Source organism: Cyprinodon tularosa, unplaced genomic scaffold (genome assembly GCF_016077235.1).
Source record: "Cyprinodon tularosa strain WSP-4 unplaced genomic scaffold, ASM1607723v1 ctg681, whole genome shotgun sequence".
Lineage (NCBI taxonomy): Eukaryota > Metazoa > Chordata > Actinopteri > Cyprinodontiformes > Cyprinodontidae > Cyprinodon > Cyprinodon tularosa.
The window spans coordinates 198016-212448 of record NW_024039431.1 but is presented as its reverse complement, the minus strand read 5'-3'; the positions used below and the strand labels follow the sequence as shown (position 1 = coordinate 212448).

The 14433-nt window shown below is 42.9% G+C and overlaps 1 protein-coding gene across 2 annotated transcripts; it reads right to left on the bottom strand.

Annotated features, from left to right (window-relative positions):
• Positions 1-259: 259 nt before the first annotated feature.
• On the bottom strand, positions 260-13506 carry LOC119771616 (NACHT, LRR and PYD domains-containing protein 12-like). Of its 2 annotated transcripts, none has more exons than XM_038267710.1 (13): positions 13437-13506; positions 11503-11617; positions 11316-11432; positions 11163-11237; positions 9166-9232; positions 7153-7381; positions 5304-7074; positions 5047-5220; positions 4617-4790; positions 2763-2936; positions 1836-2009; positions 1640-1686; positions 260-1022 (listed from the first exon to the last, which is right to left on the bottom strand). In XM_038267710.1, exons 2-13 carry the CDS (start codon positions 11589-11591, stop codon positions 499-501), a joined length of 3615 nt encoding a protein of 1204 aa, XP_038123638.1. In that variant the 5' UTR covers positions 11592-11617; positions 13437-13506; the 3' UTR covers positions 260-498. The 2 variants fall into 2 exon arrangements, with proteins under 2 accessions (XP_038123638.1, XP_038123637.1); XM_038267709.1 differs by lacking the exon at positions 13437-13506 and adding an exon at positions 13255-13321.
• Positions 13507-14433: the final 927 nt, after the last annotated feature.

Sequence of the window (14433 nt, the reverse complement as noted above, 5' to 3'; positions counted from 1 at the left end):
GGGAGAATGGCGCTAGGCTTACCGCACCGTGACGTCACTGCTGGAAGATGGCAGGAGGGAGGGGCTACTATATTTGGGCAAAGATGGCCGCTCCCAGACTCAGTGATCGCAACGAAAAATAAATTTTTTTTAGCACTGAATTCATTAAATCAAACGAACATATCAATTTTAGGTATAAATAATGATCTATTGATTATTTCTTGCTGACCGGACGGCGACCTCCTGGTAGATCAGGAAATCATCAAGAAAAATCAACTGTTGCATTTTAACACCAATTTAACAGTTTATTTCCATTATGGCATCAAATCTTTGGACATTTAGAAGACAAATTTTAAAGTTTAGAAGCAGTGAATATGAAAACCTTTTTAAATGGATGAAAACAAGATTTAAAAATGAAAAGTTAACACTTTTGTGGCTGTAAGGACAAGTTTAGCTTCTGAATAACTGATGTATCAAAAACAGTAGCAAACATTTTGTGAATGTAGTCTAAATGCTCCTCTAGCAGAGTGGGCCGAGGGTCCTTATGGAGGACGCCGTAGAATCACAGAAATAGAAATCAAAATGAAGGCGAAGCGGTTCAGAGAGTGCTGTGCTGAATGAGCGGATGTGGCTCAGGCCATCGGAGCCCACATTGAGAAAGGACAGAGTTCCAGCTGAGGAGTCCAGGTACACGGCCACTCTGTGAGACACGGGCTGCTCGATGAAGGATAAATGACTCCTTTGGCTACTATTCCAACCGCAGTAACCATAATCAGAACATCCCAAACTCCAGGCCTCTTCCTCCCATTCAAGTATCTCCCTCTCACAGTCTTCCTCTCTTTCTCCGTAATATACATAAATGTCAACATGTCCTTCCCAGTCAAACTCCCAGTAACAGCGGCCAGTCAGAGTATTAATGCAGTGCAGTCGGCTGTAGTTATCATCAGGATGAAACTCGTCCACGTAGGTCACCTTCCTGTTATCTTCAGAGAGTTCCAGTTTCTTGTCCACTGTGTTTGTGTCGATGGTGAGCTGACAGGAATCTGATGGAGAAAACAAACCCAATCCAGCTGCAGTTATTGATCAATTATTGATACTCTGATTCCTGAATGATTGATAAATAGATTGAAGCCTAGCTTACTTTTAAGGCTAGGCTTAAAACTTTCCTTTCTGATAAAGCTTCTAGTTAGAGTGGCTCAGGTTATCCTGATCTATCTGTATAGTTCTGCTGCTATAGGCTTAGACTGCAGGAGGACATAGGGACCCCTTCTTCATCATTCTGCTTCATTCTATCTCTATTCTCCCACTCTGCAGAATCTGTTAGTTCTGTTAGGCTAACAAAGAAGCCGAACGACCCCATTCCTAAGGGACGGATCCATTCGTCCGGTTAAATTTGCATGTTTTCTAAGCCAAAAAAAAGGCTCTGTTTGTGGTCCACTCTATAAAGCCTCGGACATCACACTATTTCTGAAATTTTGAATTGAAAAACTTCCTGGATGTGAAGCAAACGTCTTCAAAACATGGAAACATCATCCTGTCCAGTGGACGGGATGATCTGGTGATCTGTAAAGTGCCTTGAGATGATGTGTTGTTAATTAGCGCTATAGAAATAAACTGAATAGAATTGAAGATGGGTGGATGTGAGCTGCTGTTTACTTACACTTCCTCAGACCTGGTGTCAGCATTTGAACTCCGGCAGGCTCCGCCCTGAAAGGAGGAGGGGTCAAATCATCAGTGTCTACCATGCGTCACCCCCCCATTCATTGGTTTTACAACCTGCCTGATTCACTTTATAAGATCAATCTAAGTGTAGTCACTGAAGAGATCTGTGGGTTTTATCTGATTCTGCTTCATACCTGAGAGTCTTTAGTTCACAGTCTGGATCCTTCAGTCTAGCTGAGAGAAGCTTCACTCCTTCCTTTCCTGGGTGGTTGTAGCTCAGGTCAAGCTGCTTCAGATGGGAGGAGTTTGAGCTCAGAGCAGATGCCAAAGCTGCACAGCCCTCCTCTGAGACCAGACACCCTGACAAGCTGCAGATCGATAACAAGACACATGCCTGTGAGCGTTTGGAGCGTTACATTAATCCTCGATTCTAACCACAAATGGACAGACAGACTAATGATACATTCAGATCGCACGCAGGAGGAGCAAAAACGCTCGTGCTGCTTCATTTTTTATGCTTTTAGTTCTGACGCTGAAGCATCTTTGCTGCTCTGGCTGCTTGGTGGTAAAGTGGTTCTGATGCGCGGTGGGCGGAGCTACCCTATCCTTTCTCTGCCTGGAACAATGGCAGCTATATTAGCTGTGAGCAGCGGGTAGAAAGTAGTTAGAATCTATGTTGAAGTGAGAAAGTCCTCCTGAAAACATGGTCTGTGCAGTCAGTTCATCCAGATTACCATCCTGCCTTCAAAGATTATTTCTCTGTGGGAGCCGCTCAGACCCCCACATACCGGCGCTGCGCTGTCACTGGGAATCCCCAGCAGCAGCTGCCTCAGGCCCGCTCGCCTCTCCAGGGTTTTCCCCTCCTGTTGGTGGCGGCTGGAAGTAGATGTTAGCGTTTTTCAAACTGCAGGCAACAGGATAATAAAGGCGAAAAGATTTTTCTGGCAGGTTTCTACATTTTAAGTTAATTTAAACGTTAAACTGTTTCAGAGGAGTGATCATAGAGCTCTGTGTTAGCGTATCAATATCGACAATACCGACCCTGTATTTACTTGGTATCGTATCGATTAAAAATTCCCAGTACTGCCGACCTCTAGTTGTAATGACTGTATAGGTCTGACCTGAGGGACTCCAGCTGACAGCATGGACTGCCCAGTCCCTCACACAGAATCTTCACTCCTGAATCCTGCAGATCGTTGTTGCTCAGGTCCAGCACTCGCAGACGTGAGCGACGGGAGGCGAGGACGGTGCAGAGGGCTCGGCAGCTTCTTCCTGACAGATGGCAGAGACCCAGTCTGTGAGGACAAAAACCAAAAAAGGGAGAAAGTAAACCTGTAAACAACTTAATTCATTTTTTGAATGAACAGCAGCGGATCTTTTATAGAAGTAAATTTTAGATTTTTACTCCACCTTTCTTCACCTTCACCTTTTCTTCACCTTTTTAAAAAGAACTTTAAATTGTAATGCGTCTTTATGACCAGTTTACTAAGATAGGATGGCTGAATATTTGTAATCAGAAGATGTGAAATATTACGCTAATTTCTCACAGCATTTTTTTGCATTCACAAAAACACAGCTTCAACCATTGCAGCTTCTATCTACTTGGTCAGTATTGATGCTATGGAAAACCAGAGCATTAAAGGCATGAGGTGGTTTGGTGTATCGTGCCATCCCCTGACATTAGCTAAACTCAAACTTTGGTATGTGGGCACCTGGAGTCACTTTACCCACCTAGCTTGGAAGGTTGTCACCAGATTCAATGGGAGCATTTCCAGATCGAGAAGGTGTAGCAGTGACAGCTGGCAAATGCTTAAGACATACATTTTTTGTTGTTGTTTTCTAGTAATTGAATTTCAAATGAATATGTAAAATATTTCGAAGTATATTGATATATATTTTAGATGAGGATATTTGATGAGGGTATATTTTGATTTTAATGAGGAGTAAAGCGTGACTTAATTTTTTTCGTCAGATTGATGACGTATTTTCGCCCTATGGCAAAATAATCTCTCTTGTTAAAAGTTGCGCAGTAGCTGCTTTGCAATACAGAGGTAAAGGAGAGCTCAGGGCGCACCAAAGCTATGCCCTGAGGTTACCGGAAGTGTATTTGCTTGCTAACTCCCGCCAAAACGGAAGATTGACAGGTAGGTTCGAGGTCGAGTTAGAGACGCATTGGAGAGAGAGAGAGAGAGAAATGGCGCAAGAAACATCCTTTTACAGCACCGGGTTAAGCAAGAATAAACTGGTTTAGCTCCAAGGCTAGGCTAACTGCATGCAGCAAGGCTAAGGCTTTATCCTGCTTTCCCCGCCTCCTTTTTCAAATGTCAGGATCTGATCCAGCATGGATAAAGGCAGCTAGGACTGATTTAAAGCACTTTGTAGAAAAGGCAAAGAAGAATGAACAATCTGGGATTCACATGGAAAATAATAGAATATATTCTACTATTTCTAGGTGTTTGTTGATTTGTATAGTTGCTCTTAAATAAACACATTCTCAGAAAATAAATAGTTTTTATAAATGAGAAAATTATTAAGCTGAATAATAGCTTCTCCATGATTAAACTGGTACATAATTTTTTAGGTTTGTGACACAATATTTGGCAAAAATACCAACAAAAAAAATCTAAACCTGTATGTTACTTCATATTTTGTTTTTATAATGTTTTTCGTCGTTGGTATTCATATAAATATACTGGCATGATAACTTAGTATACGTTTGATTGGTTTTTGGTATACGTCTATTTTGAATTCATAGCCTTCCCTGGAGAAAAACTCCAGCAGCCACTGATGTGTAGAACTAAACCTGAGTGCCCAGCATCAGTTAGGCTTACCAGCTATTCAACTAAAACCAACTTAAAACCTGGCAATAACCAAACTCTTACTTTTCCTAATCATTTGAATATAGTTTTTTTTATTTTTATAAATCTTTATTCCTTGGCTCTGCTCATTGCATTAAAAAGTGTTGACAAGAGTACCTGAGGTTCTGCAGAGGACAGCCTGGACTCGCCAGCCCGACACACAGCTGCTTCACTCCTTCATCCTGCAGCTCATTGCTACTCAGGTCCAGAACTCTCAGTTTGCACGACTCAGAGCTGAGGAGTGACGACAAGCTCTCACAGCTCGTATGAGACAACTGGCAGAGACTCAATCTGATCACAAAATAGGACAGCAGAAAAGATAAAGAAGGTGAGTGTAGGCCCTGATTATGTCCACACTCATATCCTCAGACATCTCTTCCTTCTTTTGCTGCAGCTTCGGACCCAACAGTTCCTCTAATTAATAACTCAATTTAGGTGATGAGTCGCTTTTTTTCCTGCCTTTTTATGCCTGTTAGCTTTTAAACGGAAAAGGAAAAGCATTGTGTTCTGAAAATTACATTCTTACTGAGGTAAGACTTAGTCTTACCTCACAATCTCCAGTTTACAATGTAGACCTTTCACTCCAGCACATAGCAGCTTTACTCCTATGTCCCCCAGGTTGTTGTTACTCAGGTCTAGCTCCCGTATACTACAGGAAGGGCTGCTAAGAATGGAGGACAAGGCTTCACATGTTCTCCAAAAGAGATTACAACCTCCCAGTCTGTAAAAAGCACAAACATACCCAACCAATGTCAGGGAAATAGCGGCAGTATTGATGTGTATTTGGTTTGTTGTTGTACTTACAGAGCTGTGTCTGAGACGTTGACCACTGGCAACAACATAAGAAAAATCTCCTCGGATTCACGATACTTCTTCAGTTCAAACACACATAAGTTATTTTCTGAGGACAGAATGATGGAGACCAGATCTGACCATTCAGTATGAGAAGGCTGATTTGCAAAGAAATGTCCTGAGGTCAGCTGCTGCTGGATCTCTTCCACTACGGCACCATATTTCATTTCATTCAGGCAATGGAAAAGACACAACATGTTCTCGGTAGATAAATCCTTTCCTAAGCATTTCTTTATACTCTCTATTGCCTGCTGATTGTTCTCTGGGTTCAGTGTGGTGCTTTCAAGCAGACCTTTGAAGAGTGACTGGTTGCTCTGGAGAGAAAGACCCAGCAGAAAGCGGAGGAAGAGATCCAAGTGTCCATTAGGACTTTCCAAGGCCCTCAGCAAAGCACTCTGGTACAGATTATTTAGATCAGGTACTTTTACCTGATTGGGGCATTTTTCCATCAGATTAACTCCATCCTTGATGAAGGTCAGATGGACGTGAAGAGCAGCCAGAAACTCCTGAACACTCAGATGGACGAAGCAGAACACCTTCTCCTGGTACAGCCCTGTCTCCTCTCTAAAGACCTGGGTGAGCACTCCTGAGTAAACTGAGGCTGCTGTGATATCCATGCCACAATCTCTCAGGTCTGATTCATAGAAGATCAGGTATCCATTCTGCAGCTGATTAAAAGCCAGTTTTCCCAGAGACTCGATCATCTCGCGGCTCTTTGGACTCCAAGGTGAATCTTTCTCACTTCCTCCATCATACTTGACCTTCATCACTTTGATTTGAACCACCAGGAAGTGGATGTACATCTCAGTCAGGGTCTGAGGCAAACCTCTGCTCTTTGTGGTTTTCCCTATATCTTCCAGGACCACAGCAGTGATCCAGCAGAAGACCGGGATGTGGCACATGATGTGAATGTTTCTTGACTTCTTGACGTGGGAGATGATCCTGCTGGCCAGCACCTCGTCTTTGAATCTCTTCCTGAAGTACTCCTCCTTCTGGGAGTCACTGAACCCTCCGATATCAGTCATCACGTCAACATAGGCAGGAGGGATCTGATCGGCTGCTGCAGGTCGTGTGGTTATCCAGAGACGAGCGAATGGGAGTAGATTCCCCCTGATGAGGTTGGTCAGGAGAACATCCACTGACGTGGACCTTTCAGGGTTATTTAGAACTTTTGTGTTGGTAAAGTCCAGACGAAGTCGACTCTCATCCAGACCATCCAAGATGAACAGAACCTGGAAGTCTTCAAAGTTGCAGATTTCTTTGGTTTCAGTGAAGAAGCGATGAACAAGTTCCACCAAGCTGAACTGTTTCTCTTTCAGCACATTCAGCTCTCTGAAGGTGAATGGAAATATGAACTGGATGTTCTGATTGGATTTGCCTTCAGCCCAGTCCAGAGTGAACTTCTGGGTTAAGACTGTTTTCCCAATGCCAGCCACTCCCTTCGTCATCACTGTTCTGATTGGTTGATCTCCTCCAGGTTGGTCTTTAAAGAGGTCTTCTTGTCTGATTGTTGTTTCTGGTCTGCTTGGTTTCCCAGTCGCTGTTTCAATCTGTCTGACTTCATGTTTACCGCCAACCTCTCCTGCACCTCCCTCTGTGATGTAGAGCTCTGTGTAGATCTGGTTCAGTAGGCTTAGACTTCCTGCTTTAGCGATTCCCTCAAACACATACTGGAACTTCTCCTTCAGGCGATGTTTAAACTGTTGCTGGTGAACTTCCCTTTCTAAAGTAATAAGAATAACACAGCAGTGAGATCTAAATGTGGTAATCCTAGATAACATTTCTAGAGGTCGTATCTTACTACTGTGCAGAAGATCAGCCAGCTCCCCCTGGTTCATATTCCTCAGGAAGTGTTGGGTCATCACCAGGAAAGCTTCTCTGCTTCTACTCTTCTTCTCCTCATCCACTCCATCTAAAACCTCTTCGCCCTTCGTTGGACTTCCTACGTTTTCTGGAGAATCTGAACAGAGAAGCTGTCGGATCTTCTTTAGCTCGTTTTTCACATAAGTGACCATCTTGATTTCCAGCTCCTGGGATAGAAAGAGAAAAGAATTACATCTCCTAGAGCATTTAAAGACTCATTTCCTTAACTGATTTTAAACAAATCACCAGCCCGCCTTTTTCCTCAGAGAATTAAAGGCCAGGGTTTGACTGAACAAAGAACCTCTCTCTGTTCACTACATAGTAGCCAAAGACTAAATATCAGTGATCGGATCTGGAAAAGGTTAGATGGAACCAGTGGTTAAGACCATGGATGTAATTTTGCGGGGGCTGGGAGAGACAGTTTTTGTCCCCTGCCCTTTTTTTGCCCAAAAACAATGTAACGCTACTCTACACCGACACTGGTCATGTCTTTCACCTGCTTTACTCTTACCGGTTCCTAATTATCACTCATGTCATCCACCTGCTGGTCCTGCCTTATGTTCTGCTCAGTCCAGCTATCGGGGCCAGATCAATGTTTGTTTTCTGTTTGTTGGTTTCGATAGTTCAGTTTATGTTCCAAGGTGTGTGTCTTCATTCCCGGTGGCCAGTGGGTTGAGAGGCTTTTAGTGTCTGTCTTGTCTTCTGATCTGGTTCTGGCCCTTCTCCACTGAGCCCTAAAGGTTTTGGCTCGGATGCGGGAAGGGTCAGTTTTATTCCCATAAGCCTGGCTCCTAGGAGGAGACCAGTTTAAAGTCCTGCAGAAATACCGCATATTGTCTCTGTTCCCTCAACCACAGACCCTGCCCGTTTGCATCTGAACTCTGGACCTGCATTCATGTTCTGTGGATACTTGGAGACCAGGATCTGTCTGTTTCCTGTGTGGATTGGAACCCCTGTTGGGCCACAAACTTCTGGATGTCAGAACTCTCCGGTTCTGATCTGAATCGGTCTCCTGCCTGTGGCTGCTGCATTAGGGACACCCTAGACGCCTCTGCACTGGATCCTGTTTGTCAGTCCATTGGCCGATGGACTGAAACATCAACGCCTTTGTTTTGTTCTGTTTCAGTTTGTTTTTAATAAATGCTTTTAACTTTCCTACCGACTGTCTCACCTTGAATGCTGAGTCCATCTGTCCCTTTTATGACACGCTGCCCTTTCTTGTATGATTGGCTGTCACTGCTGTCACTCCTGAGCTCACTTTACAAACATGTGATGCTCCACTGAATCAGGTCTGTGATTGGACAATCACAGCACTCCTGAAGACCTACTCGCTGCCGTAATTAGAGCTGTAGGGTCATCAGCATTTTTCTCTGCTTTCTGGTAGGTTTTGGATTAGTCTCACGTGCGTGTGAGTGTGTTTGTGTTATTGGTTATTGGACTCGCAGCCAGCCCGCCGGCTGGATCCTACCTCTCTGATGATGGACTGAACTGTTAAACCAGGTTAGTGACTCACGTTTGGAAGCAAACAAAAGATGCCATATCCCCCCCCTAAAGGAGGCTGAGAACAATGGTGCCACAGCAGCACTAGCTGGAACGTCATGTTCTCTGAGAGCCACATCTGACAGGTCCTTCATGATGCATTAATGGCAGGATGTCTCCAGAGATGGACAGATGGACTGTGTCTTTGCTTCCATTGATGAGAGAATGGATCAGGTCTAGAATGGGATGAGCTGGAAGACTTTATGTCAATTTTTAGGAGTGTTACAAAGCCGATATGGATGGTAGGTGTGCAGCAGGCATGATTCGAATTAGCACCCTCAATAATTTATGTGCAGAACTTTCACGGCTTTGTTAGCCACGGTCTCCATGACTACAAACTTAATACAACCTGCTTCCCAGTTACTATTTCTCTGTTGCTCCATAGATGCCAGCATGGCTGTGAATGTTATACCTGAAAGATGGAGTCCAGGTGTGTTTCTGCTGAACTTCCGGGACCTGTTAAGATCTTCTGGACAGTTCTGGGAAGTAATGATGAAAAGGTACAGATAACAGGTTTTAGTACTGAGGCAGTAAATAGTTTGTTGCTGATGAAATGGAGTAAACCAGTTACACTGATCTCAGTTAGCATCCTAGCAGCACATTCAGCTGTATGGCCCATTCTGGCTTCATCCTTAAAGGGGTCAAGAATGCAGAGTTTCCATTGTCATTGGTGAATAACGACAGTTCAGTGGGTGAAATGGACGTACAGAGAAGTTCAAACCCCATCAACACCTCCTTTCTCTGCCAATATCACAGTTCTAAACTTCCACCATCAAACGGGCGAATCCAAACGAAGCGCCGAGTTAATGTAAACTCTAGGATGTTGCCTTATTTGGTTCTGGCCTGTACTTTTGTCACGCCCCGAAACTTATATCCAGCCCAGCCCACTGGTTCACTGGGCCAAGAACACGAATAGAGGTAGATGGAAGACCGCAGTTTAGCTGTTTAGCCTACAGTTGGGTTTACTTCTACAAGAATTACAAAGCAGGAAGTTTCTCTATTGAAAATGAGCCAGAACCACGGGCGGAAATGCAGCGTTCCAGGCTGACCGGAGAAAGGGGAACATTTCCACAGTCTTCCCAAGGATCCAAAGACTCGACAGGCATGGATTACATTCCTCTATCAGAAGATCCCTGCTAAGTTTGATGCTCAGCTGCTCATTTGCTCGAAGCATTTTACCGAAGACAGCTTTCAAAATGTTGGACATTTCAAAGCAGGATTTACTAAACTTCTTTACTGAAACGAGGAGCTGTTCCCAATGTAAGGCCATCACAACCGCAAGCTGGAAGTAGGATTCTGTTGCTAAGCTGCTGATAGCAATGCTAGCATATCAGGCGGGGGGAGGCATGGGACCGTCGTTGTCTAGGCTACTGTCTCCGGGTCGGGCTCCCTTTCCCCATCCGCCAACAAATACAAACCTGAAGACTGAAAAATAACCTGTTAGGAATCCAGTCTGTGTGGTTTGTGTTTGTTTTCCTTCTCGTTGGCCTTCTCACACACCTGCCTCATTACCGGAGGACTCTTAAGCAGCTGACTGCCACTACCTCCACGCCAGAGTGTTTGCCAGGTTCGGTTACTCGAGCCAAGCTGAGTTTTGCTGAGTCAAACTGAGTTTTTGTCAACCTGAGTTTTAACCTTGCTTTTTGTCTTTGCCTCTCGGCAGGAAGTCATCCTGCAAACTGGATGTTTCGGACCTTCTCTCCCCTGGAAGGATCTCCTGAGAACGAAACAGAGCTGAGGATTCAAGTTAGTGGTTTTGGATCAACCTTTTCCCCCAAGGATCGTCTGGGGCTTCTCTCTGAGCAGGGGATTCATCTCCACAATAACCCGTTCAAGTACCGCAGGAAATCTCAGTGGCAGTCAGCTTCTCTGTTCACCAAGGAACAACCACAATTTGGGTAAACCCTGTCCGCCCTCCATCAAACAAGACAATCACTGGAACATCCCACACTGGATTCCATAAAAGACACCTTTTCTGGAAACGTGAGTCTGCAAAAAGTCCTCCTCTTCAAGTCAAAAAATCTAATGTCCCGCTGAGCCTGAACTAACCGCAGTGTCTTCCCCTCACTTTCCAGTTCCGGTTCGACAGTGTTCAGAGCAGCACTGGACTCATATCATCTTTCTAAACAAACCTTTTAAACCTTTCCCTGGTCTCTCGGTTTGGTCTTCTGCATGTGGGTCAGAGCACTAGATAAAATCCTGACATAACCAGAGAACACAACAAAATAAGAATTAAACCACTAAAACCAGAAAACATGGAGCAAAGTAAAACTGAGGACTCAAAAGAAAACCAGAACTATGACACTGGCTCTTTACATTTCAGACAAACCTGATCTGAACCATTTATAATGTTAATGTCATGGTGACCCAATAATGAGTGTGAAGCAGGCTAAAGCTGTCTTAGTTCACCTCTTTGCAGCAGCAGCTTTGGAGGACAGACCTCTGGGTTCAAACTCTGGACATTCTGCTCCCTGCTGATCCAACCTAATGGAAAAACACCAGGAAGAATTTAAAGGTTTACCTGCACTTTAAACGCCGGAATCTTTCATAACTTTAACTCACTCAGATTGAAGCGTATTTCGTTTTTTAAAGTGAACCAGTGGGTTTTCCTTTGACCAGTTGCTCTTGAAGGACAAGCAGCTGGGTTCCTGTTGTTCAGCATTGGGCTGCTGATCTGGGCTGCAACAAAACACACAGTTCAGAGTCTGCAGGCTGAAGAGTCCTGGATAATTAGAGACTGTGATCTGACCTTTGACTTTTACTCTGCTCCTCAGGTTCTCCATGCAGAGTGATGTTAGTGGGAGGGGCTGGGCCCTCTCTGTTCTCACACTGATCCATGAGGCTCACACACCTTCAGCCTTCATCTGAGGAGGAAACAGACTCGGACTGGTAATCTGTGATAACGGGCATTTGTCCGGTAGGTTGCTTACTCTCACTTCCTCTCCGGCCGAAACTCCTACCTGTGACAGTAAGGAACTCAGGGATCTCAAGTAGTCGTAATAGTAATAGACAAAGGGCCAAAAATCTTTCCCAGTCCGAGCCTGGGATGCAGGATTCATTTTCATCTTCTACTCCCTGGTTTGACTCATCTTCCTGGCTCTAAATCAACTTTCAGGCGATGGACACTTCCTAAAACATCCCATTTAATAAAAGCGGACATGATGGACTATATAGACTGTATCAGAGCTTAAATTACTGTAGGAGTCCCTCACACAGAGGTATGGCCATCAAACTGTAGCAGATCTGCACTCATTCAGTGCAGTTTCTATCCCAGCATCCTTTGCTGCCTCATGTTTCTTGTCTTGTTTTAAACTGATTCACCCTGATCTTATTATTCAAGAAAAAAAGAATCTCAATCTTATTTTATTCTGATATCTTATATTATGCTGTTTATATGGGAAGGGTATAATTTTACTTATTGTATTTTGTCTTATTATATTTTATTTATTTTCTTCTGTTATACAGAGATATCCTGATCTATCTCTATAGTTCTGCTGCTATAGGCTTAGACTGCTGGAGGACATAGGGACCCCTTTTTCCTTTGTCTATGTCTGCTTCTGTCTCCTTGAACCCCAGTGGGCCTCAGCAGATGGCCTCTCAGACTGAGCCTGGTTCTGCTGGAGGTTTCTTCCTGTTCGTTAACTGATTTAAAGATTATTAAAAATCAAATACTGAAAAACTAGCGCAAACAAAGTCCTTTACTTCGGCATAAAAAAAAAATAAAAAAATGTAATCTATTTAGCAAAAAAAACAAAATTAAAGATTAATAGGTTGATAATTTTAATGCAAAAAAAAATGTGTATAATACTAAAGAACCGACCTACATAGCTTACATCATAAATATATACATAAGAAGAGGAGTGACAATTTATAGTTTTTAAGTCTCAGTTTTTTGATTTGCTTTTATTTATTAGGTTTTAATTCTTCTTTTAAGCTGTTTGGAGCAAACATCTTCAAACAGAAACCTTAGCTCAAGGTTAAATAAAAAGATTAAAGTTGTTAAAGATTAAGAAATGGATTGTGGAAAAAATGTTAGAAGCTGGAAATAAGGAAAACCGTTTCTTATTTAATTGATGCTGATAATTTAAAATGTTGCTGTTATCCGTGATGGAGCAGATCGTTGTAAAATAAACAGATAATTTTCCTGTTTTCTGAAGAAAGAACAGAGACAGACGCTGAAGTTGGATCCTGTTTCAGGACGAAGAACATATTTCATCTGCAGCCTATGAGTCTAATAAATGATGCCTGCTGATCTGTGGGTCGGTGGTTCTGTGAGCGGCTCTCCGTCCAGGTTGGGGCTGAACCCAGGCCGCCTTCAGGGCCTCAGAGAGCGGAAGGAACAGCAGCTTCCTCCTCTTCAGAGGACCGAGAGAGGAGAATCTGCCCTCAGATACCAGATACCAACAGTTCTGTGCCTCTGATCTGGTTCTGTTGAGTAACGGCCTCCTTCATCAGGTTCCAGCTCAGCTGGGATTCATGAAGAAAACAATTAAAACTTTACCTTCGAACGGAGGTTCACCGAGGCGAAGGCTGCCTGCAGAAGGAAGCTTTCAGAAAGCGAAAACAGGAAATAAAAGCTGCGCTGGTTCAAAGGTTTTAACCCTTTAGATGCACTAACCACAAAAAAGCCAATCTTACTTTTAGCGTTTCCCACCAAACGTCACTTAATCAGCAGGTTTTTACCTGAAAACAGACGCAGTTCTGGTTTTCTGTTGGTTCTGGTCGGTTCCAGGAAGCAGCTTTACTGAAAACTCTAAGGTTTCTAAACCAGAAATCAGGGAAACTCACAGTTTTCCGTTTCACAGAGAGAGTTTCCTCAACCTGTTTCTGTTGCCATAGTAACATACTCCCCAGAGGGTTAGGATTAAGATTTACTCGGTGATAACAACCTACTGAGCTTACTGGCACAATCTGAAGGCATTCTATGGGACTAGTAACCATTAATAACGACCATTTATTGGGAAGATAACATCTGGAGTGGCTGCAAACAGCTACGTAGTATTAACTGTGAAGGAAGACAGAATTAACATGAGGAGGAACCCCATGAGATGATGAACAAGTTCCATCGATTACAAAAACGTTTTTATTCTTCATATTCACCCGCTGACACATGATTTTACCTAAATAGATGCATAGATCAACTAACATTCAAGAGATAAACCCTTAATATGGCAAGTCGTTTGGATATGTAATAGTTTTTACGAGTATGTAATCCTGATATCTGAATAATAAAAATGTTTTCCAAAATGACCAATTCAAACAAAATGACATTATTCACATCTAGAATAAACATTCTGTGTCTAAAAATTAATTTCACATCTACATATTCCTAATATTACTGGTCATCATTTCTTTTCTTTTTTTTACTATAAAGAAACGTATTTCAGATATCATAAATATGTATTTAGTCAAACTGATAAATGTCAGAACTGCCACTTAAAATGTGTAAATGTTATTTTAACCTTAATTCTTAATACAATTTGTTATGTTTTTTTTTTAAATTCAGTTCCTGTAGCAAAAATTTAATTTAGAAAATATGTAATTAGAGTTCCGACTAGGAATGTGATTTTGATCAGGAAGAATCTTATTTTAGTGATCTACGAATGGAACAACAGAGAGCAGATCTATGAATAAATGTTATAACGGCCTGCCATAGCTCATATAAACCCTCCAGCAGCAA

Bases quoted from the DNA above. Each gene is read 5' to 3' on its own strand.
- LOC119771616 (XM_038267710.1), bottom strand. From the start codon at position 11,591: ATGGATCAGTGTGAGAACAGAGAGGGCCCAGCCCCTCCCACTAACATC. The intron at 2,010-2,762 runs GTCAGACCTATA...ATCGATCTGCAG, and splicing joins TGTCAGCTGGAGTCCCTCAG to CTTGTCAGGGTGTCTGGTCT. The intron at 1,023-1,639 runs GTAAGTAAACAG...TTTCTCCATCAG, and splicing joins GACACCAGGTCTGAGGAAGT to ATTCCTGTCAGCTCACCATC.